The sequence below is a fragment of the Lolium rigidum genome, chromosome 7 (assembly GCF_022539505.1).
Source record: "Lolium rigidum isolate FL_2022 chromosome 7, APGP_CSIRO_Lrig_0.1, whole genome shotgun sequence".
Classification (NCBI taxonomy): domain Eukaryota; kingdom Viridiplantae; phylum Streptophyta; class Magnoliopsida; order Poales; family Poaceae; genus Lolium; species Lolium rigidum.
Genome location: NC_061514.1, coordinates 242,063,026 through 242,085,535, shown reverse-complemented (window position 1 = coordinate 242,085,535; position 22,510 = coordinate 242,063,026). Strand labels below are relative to the sequence as shown.

Sequence of the window (22,510 nt, the reverse complement as noted above, 5' to 3'; positions counted from 1 at the left end):
ACAGGCCGATTCATAGAATTCTCCACATATATTTCCTTAAGCCCATCTTGATCGCGGCCCACCTCGACTCGGTTAAATCTTGGTGATAACACATGCCCCCTGGTTTTGGAAATGGAATTTCCAAAATCATTATGCTCTCGTTGGGTCATGTCGTGGCAGAACCGTCGCAGTATCCGTTATCATGATGACTTGCCTTCTCAACTTCTCCGCGTGATTTGGCAGTCTTTTCTCTTTCTTTCAAACACCACTTCCTCGGAAACTGCCGTGGCATTGAATTTTCACCATCCCCCCTTATTTAACCGCTACGAACAGTCCTGCCTTGCAACCTCACATTAGCAGCCCAAAACCCTCCCTGCACCATCATGTCTTCTTCCTCCTCAGCCCCATCGGACTCCTCCGAGCCAGTCCTCCATGTCCCGCGAACCGACGCCGGAGCACAACCCGGCGGCAGCCCATGCGGCCAATACCCGCCGCGCCATTGCGGCCGGGGAGGAGTCGGATCATGACTTCTCCATCCGGTCCGAGGACGACCGGTCCTCGACGGACGGGGAGAGCGACCTCCGTTTCCTCGCCGACGGGGAATCGGAGGAGGAGAGCGATGACGATCGCTTCTCCTCGGGACGACTTCACCTCCTCCGAGGGGGTGATGGATGAAGAAGAGGAGGAGGAGGACGACGACGATGACGACTCCCTCGAAGGCTACCCACCAGCGAAGCGCCTTCGCATGTGGTGGGACGACGACAGCGAGCGACGACGAGGATGGGGATGAGGCCCCCACGGAGGGCTACGGGAGTAGCGACGAAGAGCCCATCGGCAGCGGTGCCGATGAGAGCTCGGAGGATGATGATGAGGACAATGACGGCCCGTAGATAGGACCTCTCGTCATAGGGTCGGTAGTGGTAGATGGGGCAAGGTATCCCCTCGTATTTCCTTTTGAGAGCAATTCAGTTCTTTATGTAAGAAATCCCGCTTATCAATGAAGAATTGTTCCCCACTTTGATTTTGCCGATTTCTTCTGAGTTTGATCGAGCCGATTTGCCTCTTTGCCAATGTGTGACGAGCCGATAACAACGCATCGGACTTTTAACAGAGTAATCTACCAGGCCTGTTGCCCCCCGAGTCTCAGCCAACGCAAAACAGAGACGAGGATACGCGCATGAATTGTATAGACTCGGGCCTGATCGTGTGTGGGGAAATTCCTTATGTAGCGTCAGCCGATTTGAACACAAATCGGCCTCTCTGAGCGGAAAGCCTTCAAGGTGAGCTGCCCCCCGAGTTCTTACTCGAGGCGAGAATGTGCCACAGCCGATCCTCTGACAGCCGATAATCTTCCGTTCCCGCTGTACTAACCCCACAGATTGGATAATCCTCACACAACTAGAGTCGATGGCTACGCATCGGCTGTTTCTTGATTCTGAAGTCGATGTCTGCTGCATCGGCTGTGCCTCGAAAATTTTCACTTTTCGAATTTTTTTTTTTACAGCCGACCTGTGCATCGGCCCCCATATCTCAATACCCGTCAACAAAAGATGAGATGCTTCTGTTGTATACCCTCATATTTCCATATACCTGGGCGCCCCCCCGAGCCGATTCTGTCAAGAAAATTGATGGTATCGGCTCTGTTGGATAACATGTTGAACCCAGGCAGAAAGGTAGGTGAGGATAATTTTGGCCGATTGCTGGAATCGGCCTCCACGTTGCTTGTTCGTTGAAGGTTTTGTAAGTTCCCTTCGTAAATTTTTTGGGGCCGATCACAAGGATCAGCCTCTCCTGGTTTGCCCATTGGTTTGGTCTTGCTACTTGGTCAGGCCGGATGAAACCAACCCAACCTCCGACTTGATGCGCCTGCCGTCATCCACCTTGTGTGCTCCGTAGAGTCGTGGAGCGCTACGCTCCGTCGGCAAGACGAGTACCATGTTTGTGCCGGCCCGATGTCTCATCATCGGCTTTCCTCCGTTTAGGGCGCCACTCCATTTTCCGTGGACGACCCTCTTCATCCAGGGTTCGCTGAACCTTTGCAGCCAGATCGGGCCGTGCCTTTCTTAGCGTATGCGAGTACAACCTTTCGGCTTCCTCCAGGCCGCGCAATCGCCGAACCCCGCGCTTCCGGGAACGGCTGAGTCCGTCGGGGCACCACCTTGGCCGGTGGTACCTCGTCTTCTTCCACTTCTCCCTCGTCTTCCGAATCTTCAATATCTGCCCAACGAGGTGACTCGCCGCATTTGCTTTGTGGTGGGAGAGGCCCTAAGCGCTCGAACACGGACACGTTGGCTGCCTCCTTCTTTTTCCGATTGCATTCTGGGCAATTGCCGATTGTGGGCAATCGGCTCATTCCCGAATCCCAGCAGTTGTACCGAAGAAGGGGCAGTCCCAATGCCCGGCGTTGTCGTCTTGCTCCCTTGATGCTTCCGTGGCATAGCGCTCATGCTCCTCCTCATCGTGATCCTCGCCGACGATATCTTCTCGGCTTCTCTAGCCAAACGATTTCCTCTATCACTCGTAATAGGGGCGCCGGCGTTGACCATACCGATTAACATATTTGTTGAGGAGGTGATCGCAGAGGGGTCGCCGATATCTTATATTCTTCACCTCTCCCTGCGTGACGTAGCGCTTGCCATCATGACGGAGCCGATCGCATGGGGCGGCCTCATCCGTATCCTTGCCGTGAGAGCAGCTGCCCTCATCTCCATCTTTGCCGAGTGGTTTCCGTGCCCTACCATGTTGATGCTGAACGAGGGGCCTGGCTGGCAACCTTCGGGGTAGGTGATTCCTACCATGTTAACGGCGGGGAAGGGTTGGGTGTCGACCTTCATGGCGTACTGGTTGAAAATTAGCCGCCCCTTCTCTATCGCCGCTTGGATGTGCCGACGCCACACCCGGCAGTCGTTGGTGGCATGGGAAAGCGAGTTGTGGAATTTGCGGTACGGCTTTCCGTTTAGCTCTTTCGCCGTGGGGAACTTGAGACCTTCGAGAACCGTCAACTGTTTCTCCTTGAGCAGGAGGTCGAAGATTTGTTCGGTCTTGGTTACGTCAAAATCAAATCCCCCGGGCGGCCCCGGTGGCTTTACCCATTTGCAGGCCACGGGGTTCCTCCCCGAGTCCACTCAGCCCACCGCTATCTCTTGGCCTCCCCGCAGCACTTCATCCTCCTCCGTATCGACCATGACTATTGCACGCTTGAACTTGTCTTGGTACAGGTCGGGGTGGCGCCGTTCATATGCCGATAGTTTCGAACCATGTGCGCCGGTGAGGGATAATCCGCTTGGGAGGCCATGTCCTTGAGCTGTGTTGCAAGGCCTGCTACCGCCAACTCGATCGCTTCCTTTTCGGCTATACGAACCGAATAACATCGGTTCCTAAGATTCCCGAAGCGCCGGATGTATTCTCGTCACCGTTTCCCCGCGCTTCGACGTAGTTGTGCTAGATCGGCAATGCCGTACTCGGAAGCTTCGTATGGTATTGCATATGGAACTCGTTCTTCCAATTGCCTCCAAGACCGGATGGAGTTCGCCTGGTAGAGAGGTGTACCATCCAAAAGCCGATCCCGTGAGGGACTCGTGAAAAGAGCCTCACGCGTAGCTGATCCGACACCGAAGCCGGTCCTAGTTGAGCCAAATATCGGCCGACGTGCTCGATGGAGCCGGAGCCATCTCGATCCACCGAATTTGGAGAAGTCGGGGAGCCGATATTTTGGTGGCAGCGGGATCATCTCGTAATCGTCGTGGTACGGCTTGGAATAGCCGACCGCCCTTCTTTTCGGCACCATGCCGAACCGGTCTCTCGGCATGGTACCGATCCGATCCGCCGTGCTGGCCGTAGGAGTTGCACTCGAAGATTCGCCGGGGTGGCGTACTTGGCCTGCCACGTTTGCTTTTCCAGCCTCCGAGCCGCCTGCGGAGCCGGGCTCGGGAGTTTCGTCGGTGTGGCGTATTTAGTTAGCCACGTCTCGCTCTCGTCGCCGACGTTCCTCCTCGTCTTCGCCGGAGTCCCCGATGTTGTGGCCTGGTTTGTGAGTGCCCAATCACCACAATCCGGCACATACATGCATGCGTACCCATGAGGGATCTCCTTAGGCGCCTCCATTAAGAACCGGTAGTCACCGGGGTCGCCACCAATTCCGTAGACGAGGAATGCCGGTGTAGTCGGCACTTCAGCGAGGTGCTGCCAACGCAAATGGCAGCGGTGGACGGGACCGGAATGGCAATTCTCCTTGATGCGTCCCGAGAGCTGGTCCCGACGGCGAGTACCGGTGGCTCATGATCTCTCGGATCACGCGCGGAGCGACACGCTCCAGGCACGTTAACCAAGTTCTCGCAGTGGCGGTGTAGCGAGTGAGCCACCGGGTAGTTGATCTCCCGCCGCGGACCCCGGTGCGTTCCTCCGACGGGGAAGAAAGGTCTATCCCATCGAGTGCACCTTCTGGTGAGAACCCCTTCCATCCGATGCCACCGAACGGGTTCTTCGAAAGAGCCGATGAGGTCGGCTTCGAGGGTAGCCTTGATCTCATTGTATTGCTTCTTGAGGTCGTCGAGCGGATCCTCGTAGGTGACCGGCGTGCCGTCCGCCATCTCGGATGTAGATGGCGATGTGGTTGATGTAGACGATTGTCCCACCGTGCGTGCCGGAATGTGTTGACTGCCAAAACCCACCGGCGGGCAGCGGCCTTGTCAACACCGTAGAGCCGGGGGAGCCTAGAGCTGCGGCTGGCTGAGACCCCTCCGAGCGACGGCCCGCAATGCTCTTCTCGGTCACACGCGGCGTTGCGAAGTGCAAGGGCGTGCCACCCGACCTATACCCGGTCGGGAAGGTGATGAGATTGCCTCGCTTAGTTTCTCCGCGGGCATACATGTAAACGTTAAATACGAGCCTCGATCGGCTCTCGGGTTATCTCGTGAATCGGCTCAAAGAGCCGATCCACCCATGATCCGTACTCGGGTGTACGAATACTTGGTGGTCCTGCTTGATCAAGATGAAGCTAATGAGATCTACGACGATTTAGGGTTTTCACCACATAATCGGATCATCCTACTCCGATGTTGGGCCGGATGGCCACGCACGGTGCTCGTAAGCCGATCCTAAACAAGGCCGTAGAAAACCAACATGAAGTTGATCCTAGGAACATCCCGTTTAGGACTTGCGAACGCCACCCTACGTGCCACAGGATCCTCCCCCCTTTGTAAGGCCAAACTATTGCGGATATTAAACTAATCCTTGTAGAACAAGGAGCAATCGTAACGGATCAGATCTACTAAATAATGATCAAGCGGGGTGCCGCCCTCACACCTGAGATAGGCGTGAGGACGGCTAGATATGCAAGGGTTGCACTACGTAAGCATGCTTAAACGAAGAACAATGCTAACCCTAACACATCTAATGATAACTACGTTGCTCGCCATCAAAAGCGCTTCGATACGAGCAACGCATGAACAACGTGGGGCTTGTGCTGCCTAGATCGCAAGATGCGATCTAGGCAGCATGTCGCTACCCGATAGAAACCCTCGAGACGAAGGAGTTGGCGATGCGCCGAGATTGGTTTGTTTTTGGGGTTGAACGTGAGTTGTTGTTTATTCCATAAACCCTAGGTACATATTTATAGTCCAGGGACTTTCTAATGTGGGCATGCACTAAACCGTGCACGACTAAGATTCTATCTCTAAACTAAAACAGATCTAATATGTTACGTATACACGGGCAATTAAACCCAACAGGCCGATTCATAGAATTCTCCACATATATTTCCTTAAGCCCATCTTGACTGCGGCCCACCTCTGACTCGGTTAAATCTTGGTGATAACAGCTTGATACGTCTCAAACATATCTATAATTTCTTATGTTCCATGCTACTTTCATGATGATACTCACATGTTTTATACACATTATATGTCATTATTATGCGTTTTCCGGAACTAACCTATTGACGAGATGCCGAAGTGCCGCTTCTCGTTTTCTGCTGTTTTTGGTTTCAGAAATCATAGTAAGGAAATATTCTCGGAATTGGACGAAATCAACGCCCAGTATCTTAAAATCCCACGATGCTTCCAGAACACCCGAGAGGGACCAGAGGAGGGCCACAGGGGGCCCACACGTGTGGGCGGCGCGGCCAAGGAGCCAGGCGCGCCCCCTACTGTGTGGTGGCCCCGTCGGCCTTCCGACTCGCCTCTTCGCCTATTTAAAGCTCACCGACATAAAACATCGAGACGAAAAAGCCACGGTACGAGAAACCTTCCGGAGCCGCCGCCATCGCGAAGCCAAGATCCGGGGGACAGGAGTCTCCGTTCCGCACGCCGCCGGGACGGGGAAGTGCCCCGGAAGGCATCTCCATCAACACCACCGCCATCTTCATCACCGCTCGCTGTCTCCCATGAGGAGGGAGTAGTTCTCCATCGAGGCTAAGGGCTGTACCGGTAGCTATGTGGTTCATCTCTCTCTCCTATGTACTTCAATACAATGATCTCATGAGCTGCCTTGCATGATTGAGATCCATATGATGAGCTTGTAATCTAGATGTCGTTATGCTATTCAAGTGAATTTTACTTATGTGATCTCCGGAGACTCCTTGTCCCACGTGTGTAAAGGTGACGAGTGTGTGCACCGTGTGGGTCTCTTAGGCTATATTTCACGAATACTTATTCACCGAGTTATGATTTGAGTTGGATGTCTCTATGAAATTGTGGTGTGTTAGTACCTCCTATGAATGCTCACAGTGACAGCGTGGGGTGTTTATTAGTACTTGGGAATACATCTTTAAGGTTTGCCTACATGATGAATTAGTGTTCGTTATCTTGCTAGAGAGTAATTCAGAATCGCATAGTGAAGTGCTTATTTATATTCCTTTATGATTGCAATGTGCTTTATATCACTATTAATCTATGTGCTACTCTAGTGATGTTATTAAAGTAGTCTATTCCTCCTCCATGATGTAATGGTGACGGTGTGTGCATCATGTAGTACTTGGCGTAGTTTATGATTGTAATCTCTTGTAGATTATGGAGTTAACTATTACTATGATAGTATTGATGTGATCTATTCCTCATTTCATAGTCTGTCGGTGACGGTGTGCATGCTATGTTAGTACTCGGTATAATTGCGTTGGTCTAACATGCACTCTAAGGTTATTTAAATATGAACATCGAATGTTGTGGAGCTTGTTAACTCCGGCATTGAGGTGCTCTTGTAGCCCTACACAATTAATGGTGTTCATCATCCAACAAGAGAGTGTAGAGTGGTTTTATTATGTGATCAATGTTGAGAGTGTCCACTAGTGAAAGTATGATCCCTAGGTCTTGTTTCCAAATACTGCAATCATCGCTTATTTACTGTTTTACTGCATCTTTACTTCCTGCAATATTACTACCATCAACTGCACGCCAAAGAAGCTATTTTCTGGCGCCGTTACTACTGCTCATATTCATTCATACCACTTGTATTTCACTATCTCTTCGCCGAACTAGTGCACCTATACATCTGATAAGTGTATTAGTGTTGACGTCAGAAACCCACTGGCGGGCAGCGACGGGCAACACAGTAGAGCCGGGAACAACTAGGGCTGCGGCTGGCCCCAGTCCCTCAGAGCGACGGCCCGCAAAGCCTCCTGGTCACACGTCCGATGCTATCGCAAGGGCGTGCCACCTGACCTATACCCGGTCGTGAAGGTGTTGGATGATGCCTCGCTTAGTTTCCCGCATGGCATACACGTAAACATTAAATACGAGCCTCGATCGGCTCTCGAGTTATCTCGTGAATCGGCTCAAAGAGCCGATCCACCCATGATTCGTACAAGGTGTCCGAATATATGGTGGTCCTGCTTGATCAAGATAAAGCTAATGAGATCTACGACGATTTAGGGTTTTCACCGCATAATCGGATCATCCTACTCACGATTGGGCCTCGCGCTCGCGCACGGTGACCGTAAGCCGATCCTAGACAGTGGCCTAAACACCAACACGAGGTTGATCCCCGGAACGTCCTCGTCTAGGGCTAGCAAACTTCACCCTACACGCCGCTGGATCCTCCAACCCTTTGTAAGGCCTAACTATTGCGGATATTAAACTAATCCTTGATGAACAAGGAGCAACCGTAACGGATCAGATCTACTAAACTATGATCAAGCGGGGTGCCGCCCCTACACCTAAGATAGGTGTAAGGGCGGCTAGATGCATGAGGGTTGCACTACGACGAAGCATATGATACGAAGAACAATGCAAACCCTAACACATCTAAGATAACTACGTTGCTCGCCATCAAAAAGGCTTCAGACACGAGCAACGCATGAACAACATGGGCAGGCTTAGTGCCGCCTAGATCGCAAGATGCGATCTAGGCAGCATGGTGCTTACCGGAGAAACCCTCGAGACGAAGGAGTTGGCGATGCGCCGAGATTTGTTTGTGTTGAACGTTGGTTGTTGTTTATTCCATAAACCATAGATACATATTTATAGTCCAAGGGACTTTCTAACGTGGGCGTGCACCTAACCGTGCACGGGTAAAACTCTAACTCTTAACCGACACGTAATCTAATATGTTACAGATACAAGGGCAAACTAGCCCAAACTTTGCATGTAAGGCCGATTCACGTATTTCTTCTATATATATATTCTTCAAGTCCATCTTGATCGCGGCCCACCTCTGACTCGGTCAAATTCTGGTGATAACACATGCCCCCCTGGTTTTGGAAATGACATTTCCAAAATCATTACGTTTTTCCTTCGTCGGGTCACGTCGTGGCAGAGTAGAAACCGCCGCAGAATCCTTCATTATGATGCCTTGCCCCTTCCACTTCTCCACGTGGCCGCAAAATTTTCCTGTTGGGCATCATCTCCTCGGAAACTGTTGTGGCATTGAATCTTCCTCATATCCCTTTTATTTAACCGTTCTAAACAGCTCGCTCCTCCTTCGTCCTCCTCACATTAGCACCAAAAACCCTCCTGTGCCACCATGTCTTCTTCCTCCTCCTCTTCCTCCGAGCTTTCCTACGGGTCCTCCTCCTCCCGCGAGACGCCGCCGGACATCCGTGCCCCAGAAGAATGGGACGAGGAGAGCCACGCCTCCTCCATCTGGTCCGAGGACGACAAGTCCTTGACCAGCGGGGATGAAGATCTTCAGTTCCTCGCCGACGGGGAACTGGAGTCTGAAAGCGAGGACGACCGGTTCCCCGGGACGGCTGCCCCACCTCCGAAGAAGAGGAAGAGGAAGACGACGACGACGACGACGACTCCCTCGAGGGCTACCCGCCGGCGAAACGCCTCCGCATGTGGTGGGACGACGACAGCTAGCCGAAGATGAAGACGGGGACGAAGCTCCCGTAGAGGGCTACGGGAGTAGCGACGAGGAGCCCATCGGCAGCAGTGCCGATGAGGAGTTCCGAGGATGACGACGAGGGCAGCCGATGGCCCGTAGATTAGGATCTACTAGTATAGGCCTAGCAAGTGAGTAGATTGGTCAATAGACCCTTCTTTTGTTCTTCCTTCTTTGAGCAATCGGCTCTTCCTTTGTAAGAAATCCTGTTTATTAATGAAGAAATTTCCCCAAATTGATCCTGCCGATTTCTTTTAAACCGATTCTCAATGAGCCGATGGCAACGCATCGGTCTCTCATAATCCGCCCTTCATCTCTTTGACCACAGGATGACTGGAATCTTGGTCAAAACTCAAAAGCCGACGTCAGCGCATCAAATCTTCATGAACTATCCTTCACCCTTTCGAACAATGAATTTGAGTTCCGCCAGGTCATCACCCTTGACGCAAATCGCAGCACAGGACTAGCCGATGGCTACCCAATCGACTCTCAAAAACAGAGCATCCATCAGGCCAGCTGCCCCCGAGTCTCGCCAAGGCGAAAAGAGACGAGGGCATGCCATTCAGACAAAGGGGCCTGGGCTAGATCAATGTCTGAGAGAACATTCATGTAGAGCCAGCCGATTCTCAGCAAAATCGGCTCTTCAGAGCAGAGAACCTTCAGGGTGAGCTGCCCCCCAAGCTTCTTCAGACCGCCTTAGCCCGATCTGCACATCCATGCTGTTCTTGGCATTGTTCTTGAAGAGAGGACCTGAGCCCTTAAACCACTCCATTGAGGAGTTCTTCCATTAGAGCCTCCCTTCGTGCTCCATTGAGGACCTGAACCCTTTGAATTTTTTTTTACGGCCGATTTATGTATCGGCCCCCATACCTCCATACCCATCATCAAAGAATATCTTGGGCTGCTGGGCACTTTGCACGACATTCCTACTGCATTTCCTCGTGCTTCATCCACCTAGGTGCCCCCCCGAGCCGATTCTGTCAAGAGAATTGATGGTATCGGCTCTTCAGGTACCCCCTGTTGGATTACATGCCGAACCCGGTGCGGAATGGATGGTGAGGATAATTTTGGCCGATTGCTGGAATCGGCCTCCACGTTGCTTGCTCGATGAAGGTTTTGTAATGTTCCTCCATAAATCTTTTGGGGCCGATCACAAGGAATAGCCTCGCCACGTTTGCTCATTGATTTGCTCCAGCTACACGGTTAGGCCAGTGGATAAAACCAGCCCAATCTCTGATTTTATCATGTTGGTGCGCTTGCTGTCGTCCACCTCGAGTGCATCGTGTAATCGTGGAGCACTAAGCTTCGTCGGAAGGACGAGTACCACGTCTGTGCCAGCCGATGTTTCGTCATCGGCTTTCCTTTGCTTGGGACGCCACTCCATTTTCCGTGGACGACCCTCTTCATCCAGGGTTCGCTGAACTTTCGCAGCCAGATCAGGTCGTGCCTTCCTCGGTGTATGCAAGTATAGCCTTTCGGCTTCCTCCAGGCCGCGCAATCGCTGAACCCTGCGCTTCTGGGAACGGCTGAGCCCATCAGGGCACCACCTTGGCCGGTGGTATCTGTCTTCTTCTTCCCCCTCGTCTTCTGAATCCTCGAGATCTTCTAACCGAGGGAACTCAGCACGTTTGCTTTGTGGCGGGAGAGGCCCTAAGCGCTTGAACACGGACACGTTGGCTGTCTCCTTCTTCTTCTGGTTGCATTCTGGGCAATTGCCGATTGTGGGCAATCGGCTCATTCCTGAATCCCAGCAGTGTCTGAAGAAGGGGCAGTCCCAGTGCCTATCCTCGTCGACTCGCTCCCCCAACTTTTCCTTGGCACGGCGCTCGTGCTCATCCTCCTCGCGATCATGCCGACGACGTCTCCTGTCGTCCCTAGCCAGACGATCTTCTTCATCATCGTCGTTGTATCGCCGGCGTTGGTCATACTGACTCACATACTTGTTGAGGAGGTGATCAGAGAGAGGTCGTTGATACCTTATGTTTTTCACTTCTCCCTCCGTGACGTAGCGCTTGCCGTCTTGGCGGAGCCGATCGCGTGGAGCGGCTTCCTCTGTATCTTTGCTATGAGAGCAGCTGCCCTCATCTCCGTCCTTACCAGAATGGTGTCCAGGTCCTACCATGTTGATATTGCGCGAGAAATCCGGCTGGCACCCTCCATGGTAAGTATACTCCACCATGTTCACGGCGGGGAAGGGGTGTGTGTCGACCTTCATGGCGTACTGGTTGAAAATTAACCGTCCATTTTCTATCGCCATTTGGATTCGCTGCCGCCACACCCTGCGGTCGTTGGTGGTGTGGGTGAACGTGTTATGCCACTTGCGGTATGGCTTTCCGTTCAGCTCTTGCATCGTGGGGATCTTGTGGCCTTCGGGTACCTTTATATGCTTCTCCGTGAGTAAGAGATCAAAAATCTGCTCGGCTTTGGTCACGTCGAAGTCGAACCCTTTTGGAGGGCCTTGTGGCTTCACCCATTTGTAGGACACGGGGCACCGCCGCTCGACTCCATTCAGCCATCGCTACCTCTCGATCTCCCGCGAGCACCTTCATCCTCGTCTGCCTCAACCGGGGTCACCGCACGCTTGAATTTGTCTCGGTAGACATCCGGGTGGCGCTGCTCATATGCCGATGCCGGCTTCGCACCATGTGCGCCAATGAAGGGTAGTCCGCTTGGGAGGCCACGTCCTTAATCGATGATGAGAGACCCACCACCGCCAACTCGACTGCTTCTTTTTCACTTACATGAGCCGAAAAGCATCGGTTCCTAATGGTCCTCGAAGCGCCGGACGTATTCCGACACTCGTCTCCCCGCGCTCGTCGTACTTGTGCTAGATCGGCAATACCAACCTCGTAAGCCTCTGAGTGATACTCGCTCATGGAACTCGCTCTTCCAATCTGCTTCCAAGTCCGGATGGAGTTCGGTGGCAGCGATGTGTACCACCCGAAAGCCGATCCTGTGAGGGATCGTGCGAAGAACTTCACACGCAACTCGTCCGATGCTGAGATCGTGCCCAGCTGTGCCAAATATCGGCTCACATGCTCGATGGAGCTGGAACCATCCGATCCACTAAACTTTGTGAAGTCCGGGAGCCGATATTTGGGTGGTAGCGGGATCGGTTCGTAGTCGTTGGGGTACGGCTTGGTATAGCCGAACGTCTTCCTTTTCGGCATCATGCCGAACTGATCTTTCAGGATTGCACAAATCTGATCCGCGGTGATGGCTGAAGGTGTCGAACCCTGAAGATTCGCCGGGGTGGCATACTTAACCAGCCATGCTTGCTTTTCCGGTTCTAAGCCAACTGCAGGAGCTGGGCTCTGGAGGTTTGTCGGAGTGGCGTACTTAGCTAGCCACGTTTGCTTCTCAAGATCTGCTCCCGACGTTCCTCCTGCTGTTCCAGAGGCCCCTGCTGTCGCAACCTGGTTCGAGAGTGCCCAGGTATTGCAGTCTGGTACGTATGCGCACGCGTATCCGTGCGGGATCTCCTTGGGTGCCTCAAGTAGGAATTGGTAGTTACTAGGATCACCACCAATCTTGTAGACGACGTATGCCGATGAGTTCGGCAATTCCGGTGCTGCCCATGTGAACGGCAGCGGAGGATGGGACTGGAGTGGCATCTCTCCTTTGAAAGTCCCCAGAGCTGGTCCCGACGGAGAATACCGGTGGCTCATGATTTCCTGGACCACGCGCAGAGCGACACGCTCCAAAGTGTTCACCGGGCTCTCGCAGTGGCGGTGCAGCGAATGAGCCACCATGTAGTTGATTTCCCGACGCAGCGACCTGGTGCGTTCTTCGACGGGCGGACAGGTCCACTCCATCGAGTGCGCCTTCGGTGTGAACCCCTTCCACCTGACGCCATGGGAGCGGGTTCGGTGGAACGAGCCGATGAGTTCGGCTTCGAGGGTTGCCTTGATCTCGTCATGTTTCTTCTTGAGCTCATCGAGCGGATCCTCGTACTTGACCGGAGTGCTTTCCGCCATCTCGGATGTAGATGGCGATGTGGTGGATGTCGAAGGTGGTCCCACCGGGCGTGCCAGAATGTGTTGACGTCAGAAACCCACCGGCGGGCAGCGACGGGCAACACAGTAGAGCCGGGAACAACTAGGGCTGCGGCTGGCCCCAGTCCCTCAGAGCGACGGCCCGCAAAGCCTCCCGGTCACACGTCCGATGCTATCGCAAGGGCGTGCCACCTGACCTATACCCGGTCGGGAAGGTGTTGGATGATGCCTCGCTTAGTTTCCTGCATGGCATACACGTAAACATTAAATACGAGCCTCGATCGGCTCTCGAGGTTATCTCGTGAATCGGCTCAAAGAGCCGATCCACCCATGATTCGTACAAGGTGTCCGAATATATGGTGGTCCTGCTTGATCAAGATAAAGCTAATGAGATCTACGACGATTTAGGGTTTTCACCGCATAATCGGATCATCCTACTCACGATTGGGCCTCGCGCACGGTGACCGTAAGCCGATCCTAGACAGGGCCTAAACACCAACACGAGGTTGATCCCCGGAACGTCCTGTCTAGGGCTAGCAAACTTCACCCTACACGCCGCTGGATCCTCCAACCCTTTGTAAGGCCTAACTATTGCGGATATTAAACTAATCCTTGATGAACATGGAGCAACCGTAACGGATCAGATCTACTAAACTATGATCAAGCGGGGTGCCGCCCCTACACCTAAGATAGGTGTAAGGGCGGCTAGATGCATGAGGGTTGCACTACGACAGCATATGATACGAAGAACAATGCAAACCCTAACACATCTAAGATAACTACGTTGCTCGCCATCAAAAAGGCTTCAGAACGAGCAACGCATGAACAACGTGGGCAGGCTTGTGCTGCCTAGATCGCAAGATGCGATCTAGGCAGCATGGTGCTTACCGGAGAAACCCTCGAGACGAAGGAGTTGGCGATGCGCCGAGATTTGTTTGTGTTGAACGTTGGTTGTTGTTTATTCCATAAACCCTAGATACATATTTATAGTCCAAGGGACTTTCTAACGTGGGCGTGCACCTAACCGTGCACGGGTAAAACTCTAACTCTTAACCGACACGTAATCTAATATGTTACAGATACAAGGGCAAACTAGCCCAAACTTTGCATGTAAGGCCGATTCACGTATTTCTTCTATATATATATTCTTCAAGTCCATCTTGATCGCGGCCCACCTCTGACTCGGTCAAATTCTGGTGATAACAATTAGGTGTGTTGGGGACACAAGAGACTTCTTGTATCGTGATTGCAGGGTTGCTTGAGAGGGATATCTTTGACCTCTTCCTCCCTGAGTTCGATAAACCTTGGGTGATCCACTTAAGGGAAAACTTGCTGCTGTTCTACAAACCTCTGCTCTTGGAGGCCCAACACTGTCTACAGGAATAGAAGCGTGCGTAGACGTCACTACCGTGGCGGCGACATCTTCGGGGAAGCGGCGTGCCCACTCGAGGCGCATCGCCTCGTCGCGCTCGGCGATGAGGAGGCACTGCTCCAACTCCCGCTGTCGGTGTTGCTGCTCGCGCGTGATCACTGGCGGCGGCGGCGCGAGCATCTCCGCCTGCTCCCGCGTGAACACATCATGAAAATTCATGGTGCGGCGGGAGCGGCCCAGTCGCCAGGCGACGGCGTTGAACGCCTGCGCCGCCTCGTGCGCCGTATCAAATGTGCCGAGGCGGATCCGCTCGTCGCCGGAGCGGATTTCCGCGTCGAACCGGCCGCTAGGCCGCGCCCGAACGCCGTGGTAGCCGGACGGGGGGCGGCGGCGTGGAGGCATCGTCGGCGCGGAGGCGGAGGCGCGGAGGCAAAGCGTCGGCGGGAGAGAGAAAGCGGCGGGGAAAGAGGTGGAGCGTCGCAGGGACGAACTGGCGCGTGGACTGTTCAGGCAGTTGGCGCGTTCGCGCGTGTCGCCTTTATAGCGCGCGCGGTAGCCGACGCATCAATTCTCCCGCGCGGGATAGCGCGAAACCGCGGGCGCGGCAAAGATTTTACCGCGCGCGCCTTTTTTCCGCGTCTGCTTGGGGTTCGCGCGGGCGCCCGCGCGCCAAACTGGCGGTTCTTTTGCCGCTCGCGCGTTTTACCGCGTCTGTTGGAGATGCTCTTATCTTCCACCATTTTTTCTGTTAGAGGATCCATAGTGTTTGGATCCATCATCATCAACCGGTTCTTCTTCTTTTTCTCCTTGAGCTAGATCTTTCTATCCTCAAACTCCACCTTCCTCTTCTCATCTTCTCAAAGTGGTTCCTCCTTCCTTATTTTACCGAGTTTCTTCTTTTCGGCCAACTCCTTTCTAACTTCCAATTGCTCTTCCGCCATTTTCTTTGTTTGGCCTTCATCACCTCTTCGATCTTGTTGGTTCATCTTTCTTGCTCGGCCCTTCTCTTCACCTCTAGATTCACTTTCCTTCTTCCATTTGGCCTCCATTTGTTCTTCCTCCTCTCGGTGCATCATCACCATCATCGTCATCCAAAGAAATGGGCCCGCCTTTTCGTCGAGGAGTCTCATGGTCCCACAATTTCCACTTCTCACTATGTTGTAGCAACTTCAAACAATGGCGAAGGTAAAATGGTTTCTTCTTCCTTGCAGCCATATCCTTGTAGCTCTCTTATACAATGCGGTCCTACATACACAAAACCGGGTTGGTAATCTTAGATTGAACTCACAAATAGCATGTGGCATTGAACATGAGCGGAAAAAATATGGATGAACTCACATAATCATCAATCATACACCCACTAGGAGGTGCATTCCTCACTTGCTCCAAACAAGCACTCCAATGGGAGCAACATTGCTTGATCGCATCAGAGCGGCCTTGGAGAGATCTCATTGTGCAGGTTGATCATTCATTGGTCATTGGCCTCAACCAATCAAATTTGTCATCAATACTTTGCTAATACTTCTTTCTGGTTTGATCGTTGCCAATCACCGCATCTCGAGATACACTCTCCCATTATCGCTTTGCAACACATCACCGGACAAACTATTTCTAACCCAATTTCAGTTTCTAAAATCATCAAAGAGGGCAAAAAGATAAACCTATTTGTGTCGATAATGCCTTCGCATAGGCATTGGGAGCGGTCGAAGTTAGGGAGAGGGTTTCTAGAGGGGGCGTGGGGCCGCGGGAAGAGCTAGCCTTTAGCTTCGTCTTCAGTGGAGGCCCCACGATTTGGACCACACCCAGGACAGGTGCAGTCGAAGGAAGGCTGGAACCAGCCGCTAGCATAGTCCGCACAACGCGAGCACCATGCCATTCACACTTTGTCGCACCGGCGGTAGGCACGGGCATGTCCATGATGGTGCCAACGACAAGAGTTGGGGGAGCAATGAGAGGCAGTGATTGGACCCCCGCGACGACACGCTCTGGTAGCGGAGGGATGCCGGAGTCCATGCCGTCGAGCGGGAGGCGGGGGTGAGAATGACGCCTGGGCGAGGAGATCCGCGACGGCAACTCGTGCGTGGCAACTGAGATATTATCGCGCCAAGTGAACCGTGTGGATGCGTGGAACTTAAAACCTAGCCCTCGAAACCGCGTATATTCCAATTTCCGAGCCGTGTTTTGGGTTTACCGCAAAGAAAATCTGGGTCAGCCAATTTTGCGGGATGAGCTCGGGTCCTTTTTTGGCCAAAACCAGGGCAGTTATTTTGCAGGCCAGGCCGCTTTGTTGTTTTACTAGAGATGCTCTTAGTATGACCCATTTTGAGATTATGCCCTCGCATCACCGGGTTTTTAGTACAGTTCTGTGTCACTGTCTGGTCTTACACGATATTGAAGTACAGAAATCTGGATGATACCTGAAAATCAGCTAGATGGTGATTAGACACACTCAAAAGAATTTAATATACTCCCTCCAACAATAGACACGTTCGAATTTAGACAAACATTAGACATCCTTTTATGGACACTGGATAAATAGGGATTAATTCATTTGTTCATGCTTGTTTCCTCTTGGCATGCTAAAACATAAACAATTAGATCCTGCCAATTTTCCATTTCAGTAAATGATAGGCTGAGTTCTGCGAGGTTGCCATACAGTACGAAGTTTACATTGTCCACTTGTTTGCATACTGAACCTATAGCATCTGAATTTTTCAAATATTTCTTTGAGCTCAAAGCGGGTTTAAATACTATAAAATTGGCATTGAACTCTTGCGCCTGCACTTCATTGAGTTTGACTGTTTTGCTCAAATAGTGCACACACAATCTTTTTTTTTTTTTTTTTTGACAATTAGTGCACACACAATCTTGTTTTGACGTGACACAGAAAACGGGACGTGACACGGAAAAGGACGATTAAGCAGCACTTGGTTCAATAAACAGTGAAATGTGCACAAACAACACACAAACTATAGTTACTATACACACAATAAACATCAATCAGGAATCCTAAAGGGCCCTATTTAGTTTCTCTACCACCGAGTCAGCTGTGTCGACTGACTACATAATCGATCAGAAAGAATGAAAACAATAATCTGATGCACATCAGCAACAAGATAGGGGATGATCTTGGCGCCAGGAAAAAGAAAAGAAAAGAAAAGGCGACATATGGGGAGCAGCTTGAGACTGGGATCATCTCATGAAAGCGTGCCTTCTCGCCCCTCTTTCATTCACCTGAAGCTGTGGCGACTTGGGCCTGGTCACCTGCTTCGTTGACCTGCGCAAAAACATCAGTTGTAGGCTTGTGAGATGACAAAACTCAATGGAGAATACATTATATGGTGGTGGTTTATGCTCACCTTTGTGGACGGAACGGTCTGTCAAACTTTGGGAGGGGCCGTGCTTGTGGCACCATGGTCCTCCTTAGCTGCTTCAGCGCCTTCTCTTCCTCAATCTTCACGAACAGATTACAATGTGGTTAATCGCTAGACCAGAAGAAGAAAAAAAAAAGTGCTGTTGCACCACTGCAAGATTCTGAGGAACATATGGATGGATATGTACCTTTTGCGCAAATTCATTCTCCTCTCGCAATCTCTTGTAACTGATCTCCTTCTCCTTTACCTGCATCGCAATGAAATGGTCCATGAAACCTCCTAATCAATCTAATGTTTTCAGAGGTATCGACCGATATTTCCCAGCTCCACAATGAATGATAGAAAGAGCACACTGGCAAAATTACTGACCATGGTATCAAATTCTGATCTGTGAATTGCCCTCTCGTCGACATGCAATTCAAATTGTTGCACTTCAGTAAGAGGTATCCGCTCCTTCTCTGGAAGAGGAATAGGGTCCCTGCAACAAAATGAAAAGACTATTATTAACCTCCTCCAAGATAAATCTAAGAGGCCTTAGAACAAGAGATTGCATATGCTACTCACTCCTTCAGTATCGGTTGTGCCCTGACAAGTCTCTTCTGAGCCTCTTCCTTCGCTATCCTCTCTCTTTCTTCCATTAATCTTTGCTGCTCCACTTCATGTCTCACCAAGCTCTCCAGCTGAAAACCTTCTGGTCTCGTGCATGGTTTCGGTTCAGGCTTTGGTGGCACCTGAGTGGAAAATATAGCTGTATGTTAAGAGATGGCCTGCAACCAGCATATACTCAGCATATATCACGCTGTACGTACCACTGGATAGTCTGTGGTGTAGGGGTAGGGATTAGCTTTGAATTTTCTGGCCTTCTCTTCCTCCAGTTTCTTCTGTAAGAGTTGTGCCTCTAGTTGCCTCTCCTTATCATGCCCTCTTTCCTGTAACATGGGTACACTAATGTTATTTGCTTGCAGGAGAGATGGGGAGAATGCCAATGTTGTAGATTAGAAACACATTTCACACACATCTGTATGTAGATTGAAAGGGTTGGGTATCGTCAGTCTTGGCACATCTTTCTTGTCGTGATACGAGGAAGATTCAGAATACAGAGAAAGCTGCAAAATAGACTGTACATTACAAAAGGCAAGAAAAAATCATGACAAACTTTTTGTTTTAGTACATTAGTACATTATATAAAAAAAGGTCCTTGTATTGCCCTGGTATGACACCCACCTTGTCGAAAAGATCCGCAACTGCTGGAGGACCCAAGCGGTCATCGGTACGGAAATGGAACTCCTTGGGGATTGTTGCCTGAGACTTTGGATGGGCAAAAACACCGATGTCACCCTTGCTCTCAAAAATCTGCAAGGAATGATGTGCATCAGACTGATGCCCCAGAGCATAGTACAGTTAAATGTATGAGCTTCAAATGTGATGAAGACCTTCTTGTTCAGCGGCTTGGCCTTGAACTTGGGGGCGTTCTCCAATTCCTCGAGTTCCAATTCCTGAGAACTTTTCGCCCTGTTTAAGCTGATGTTAGAGCTGAATATATAATGTTGCAATACAGCAAAATGATTATTGTTTCTCATCAAGTACCTTGATGGCCTTGCGCGCAGTGCTGTCGCAAGTTGTGGGGGTTTCGCTGCAGTCAGTTTAAGTGACCTATTACCATGACTCTACAAGATTGAAGAGTTTAACTTTCAGTACTGGTCACAATTTATCTTACTAACACCATGTACCGTACTACTATGCTTACCTGCACAGTTCCCACTGAAGAAGCTTCTGAACACGTGTCCGCATGTCGAGACGCTCTTTCCATCGTTTTAAGGTGAAACTCCTGCAGTCCATGCAAATGGACAGTTTAATTAGTGGACAAAAAGGGTGTTCACAGTGTACTTGTTACGAAAATCGAAAGCATACATTGAATTCAGGGAGATGTGGAGCTGTCCTTGGAAGAGGAGGGAACGATGGAGCTTCAGAAATCTGAAAGCAGAAGCAGCAATAGTTAGGCTTCATGCCCTGAAGTATGCAATTAACTAAGTCAAAGCACAAGCGCAGGAAAAAGCTCACTTTTTTGTTAAATGGCCGTGCTCTGAACTTTGGGATCTTGGCCAGCATTTCCTCCTCTAGCTCTGAAGAGTTCTTCATCCTCACTGCTCGGACCCTGTGGGTGGTCTGAAACTCAGGTTCCTTCGGCCTTGTTAGCGTAAGTTTGGGCCTTCTCTGTAACTTAGTTGCTGCATCCTCCTGCATTGTGCATGCAATCGGATGTAAGACTCCTAATCAACTACCAAGTACTAATACTGTTTTCATCGACAAATACTCAGAGGTAACAAATGTAGGCAATTCATCTAACTCTGGGCTACTAGTGGAGATATCATGGCACCTGTGAACTGCATTGTGCATACAAACTGCAATATGGAAGTAAAACTCCTAGTAGACTTCCAGTACCCATTATCAACATCAAATGCTCCCAGATTCTTAAACCTACGAATTTTATCAAACTCCATACTGCTAGTGGAATATCATATACCAAGAAAACAAAACAGGCAACCTACGCTCACAGAATACGTGGAAAGGGATAGTTGAACATACATTCGGCATTGCTCTGTTGTGGTGGCTGCCCAAATCTCTAGTCCCCGACTCGAACTTTTTTACCATTTCAGCTGCTGAAATGTATGGAGTTCCTTCCTGAAAAAAGAGCAAAACCTACAGTAAGTACAAGTTCACAAATAATAAAATTACATTACACTTGCAGTTTCATCTCTCCCCATGAAACACCAAACTGAACTTTCTTTAGAGTCAGGCGAGGATGTCGTCACCTTCAGAGAGTGGGCGCCGCCATGGTGCTTCCTCATGGAAGACGAGGATGTCATCTCAGTGCTTCCTGCTAAACCACCTTTTCCCTTGTGTGGCAGCACCCGAGTCTTGACGTTTAATATCTGGCCACAACAGAAATTCATAAGTAAGTTGACAACAACAAGAATTTCCAAGTTCCATCTTCAATACAAGTTCCTGACATAGTACCTGTCTCGTCCTTCCATCATCTAGTTTTTGCTTCTTCACAGCCTGATGTTCTTGCGCAATATCATTTGCAGCAGCAGCTGCCTTTCCGGCCACCGCATCACGAGCACCCCTAAGAACCAAACAAGACCAGAACATCAGTAAACAAAACCATCTCAAAGATTGGATAGCAGTATGTTACAAGCCAGTAAGTATATATTTCTCCTACTTGATCACACTCTTCTTCAATGTCAGCAAGGACTGCGTCAGATTAGAGTGCCGCACGCTCTTCGGCCCAGTGGATGCGTTGTTCCCCTGCACCTTCGGAGTGCGCAACTCGTTTTTCATCGTTGACTTGACGCGACTCGGCGCAGGGTTGGTAACTTCCGCAGGTGGAGGTGGCCTCTGAATCTTCGGGGTGCTGGACCCACCACCTGCTGCTAAAAACAACGCCAATGTTAGTTTCAGAACTGGGGAATCAGAATTCCCGATCGCCATTCAATAAAGAAAATACTAGCTCGCTCACATTTTGCAGCTGCGTCTTTGGGCAGAGGGAACTCGAAAGACTTTGGCGACTCCTCCATCTCTTCTGCTGCTGGCGGCGACTCCGACATGGCGTCGGCACAAGGAGCAGCGCTGATCAAGGCAAGCAGAGACATTTCACATGTCAATCGCAAAACAAGGGAGAAACTGAGTTTCTGATAGGCAATTTTTCATGTACAAGGGATAAATTAATTTTCTAATAGGCAATTTTTCTTTTACAGGGGACAAGTTGAGTTTCTAATAGGCAATTTTTCATGTACAAGGGAGTAAGGGACAAGTTGAGTTTCTAATAGGTACCCATTTCTTCATGTACCGACGAACCAAATTAACTTCCAATCACAAGGAGCCGGAGGTATACTTTTTTAGAAATAGAAAGTGTCCAGCGCTTACCCATGAACGCTCCCTGCGAGATTGGTGCTGTTGCCCGCTGCCTCCTCCGTCGCTCCCTTCTACGGCCACAGATACCAATACAAATGGATGATGATGAGAACAGGGAACAAAACAGTCCAAATTAGGGCAAAATCGGAGCAATCTAATATTCCCCTTGTTGGTACCTTGGGAGACGGAGCCTGAGCCGGCGGGTCCTCCGCGTCGGCGAAGTCGCAGAGTCCGTCGATCTTGACCGCCGCTCTGGACTCCTTGATCCTCGGGGCGAACGCTGCGCACGGGGAGGGGAGGGGGCGAAGTCAGGGTAAATTCCGCGGATCGGCGCGGGGAAGACGGAAGGAAGGGGACAGGGGAGGAGGAGGGGGGACGGGGTGCGTACGTGAGGGCGCGTGGCTGGCGCCGGCCTCGAACCAGCGCTCGGCGGCGCGGACTTGGTCGTCCGTCTCGTCGGCGACGAAGTCGAAGTACTTGGGCGCGCGGTACTCGTACGCCTCGTCCACCTGGAACTGCGGCGGCGGCGGCTCTGACGAGGGTTTCGTCTCCGTCGCCAT

General features: G+C 51.0%; 1 protein-coding gene across 1 annotated transcript; it reads right to left on the bottom strand.

Annotated features, from left to right (window-relative positions):
* Positions 1-17,726: 17,726 nt before the first annotated feature.
* On the bottom strand, positions 17,727-22,510 carry LOC124672583 (protein TPX2). Its single transcript, XM_047208792.1, has 21 exons — positions 22,339-22,510; positions 22,127-22,230; positions 21,963-22,021; positions 21,556-21,665; positions 21,259-21,469; positions 21,054-21,162; positions 20,849-20,968; positions 20,622-20,717; positions 20,097-20,273; positions 19,947-20,009; positions 19,783-19,863; positions 19,623-19,702; positions 19,469-19,547; positions 19,260-19,388; positions 19,052-19,141; positions 18,845-18,964; positions 18,600-18,766; positions 18,405-18,513; positions 18,223-18,282; positions 18,021-18,115; positions 17,727-17,938 (listed from the first exon to the last, which is right to left on the bottom strand). Exons 1-21 carry the CDS (start codon positions 22,508-22,510, stop codon positions 17,854-17,856), a joined length of 2,316 nt encoding a protein of 771 aa, XP_047064748.1. The 3' UTR covers positions 17,727-17,853.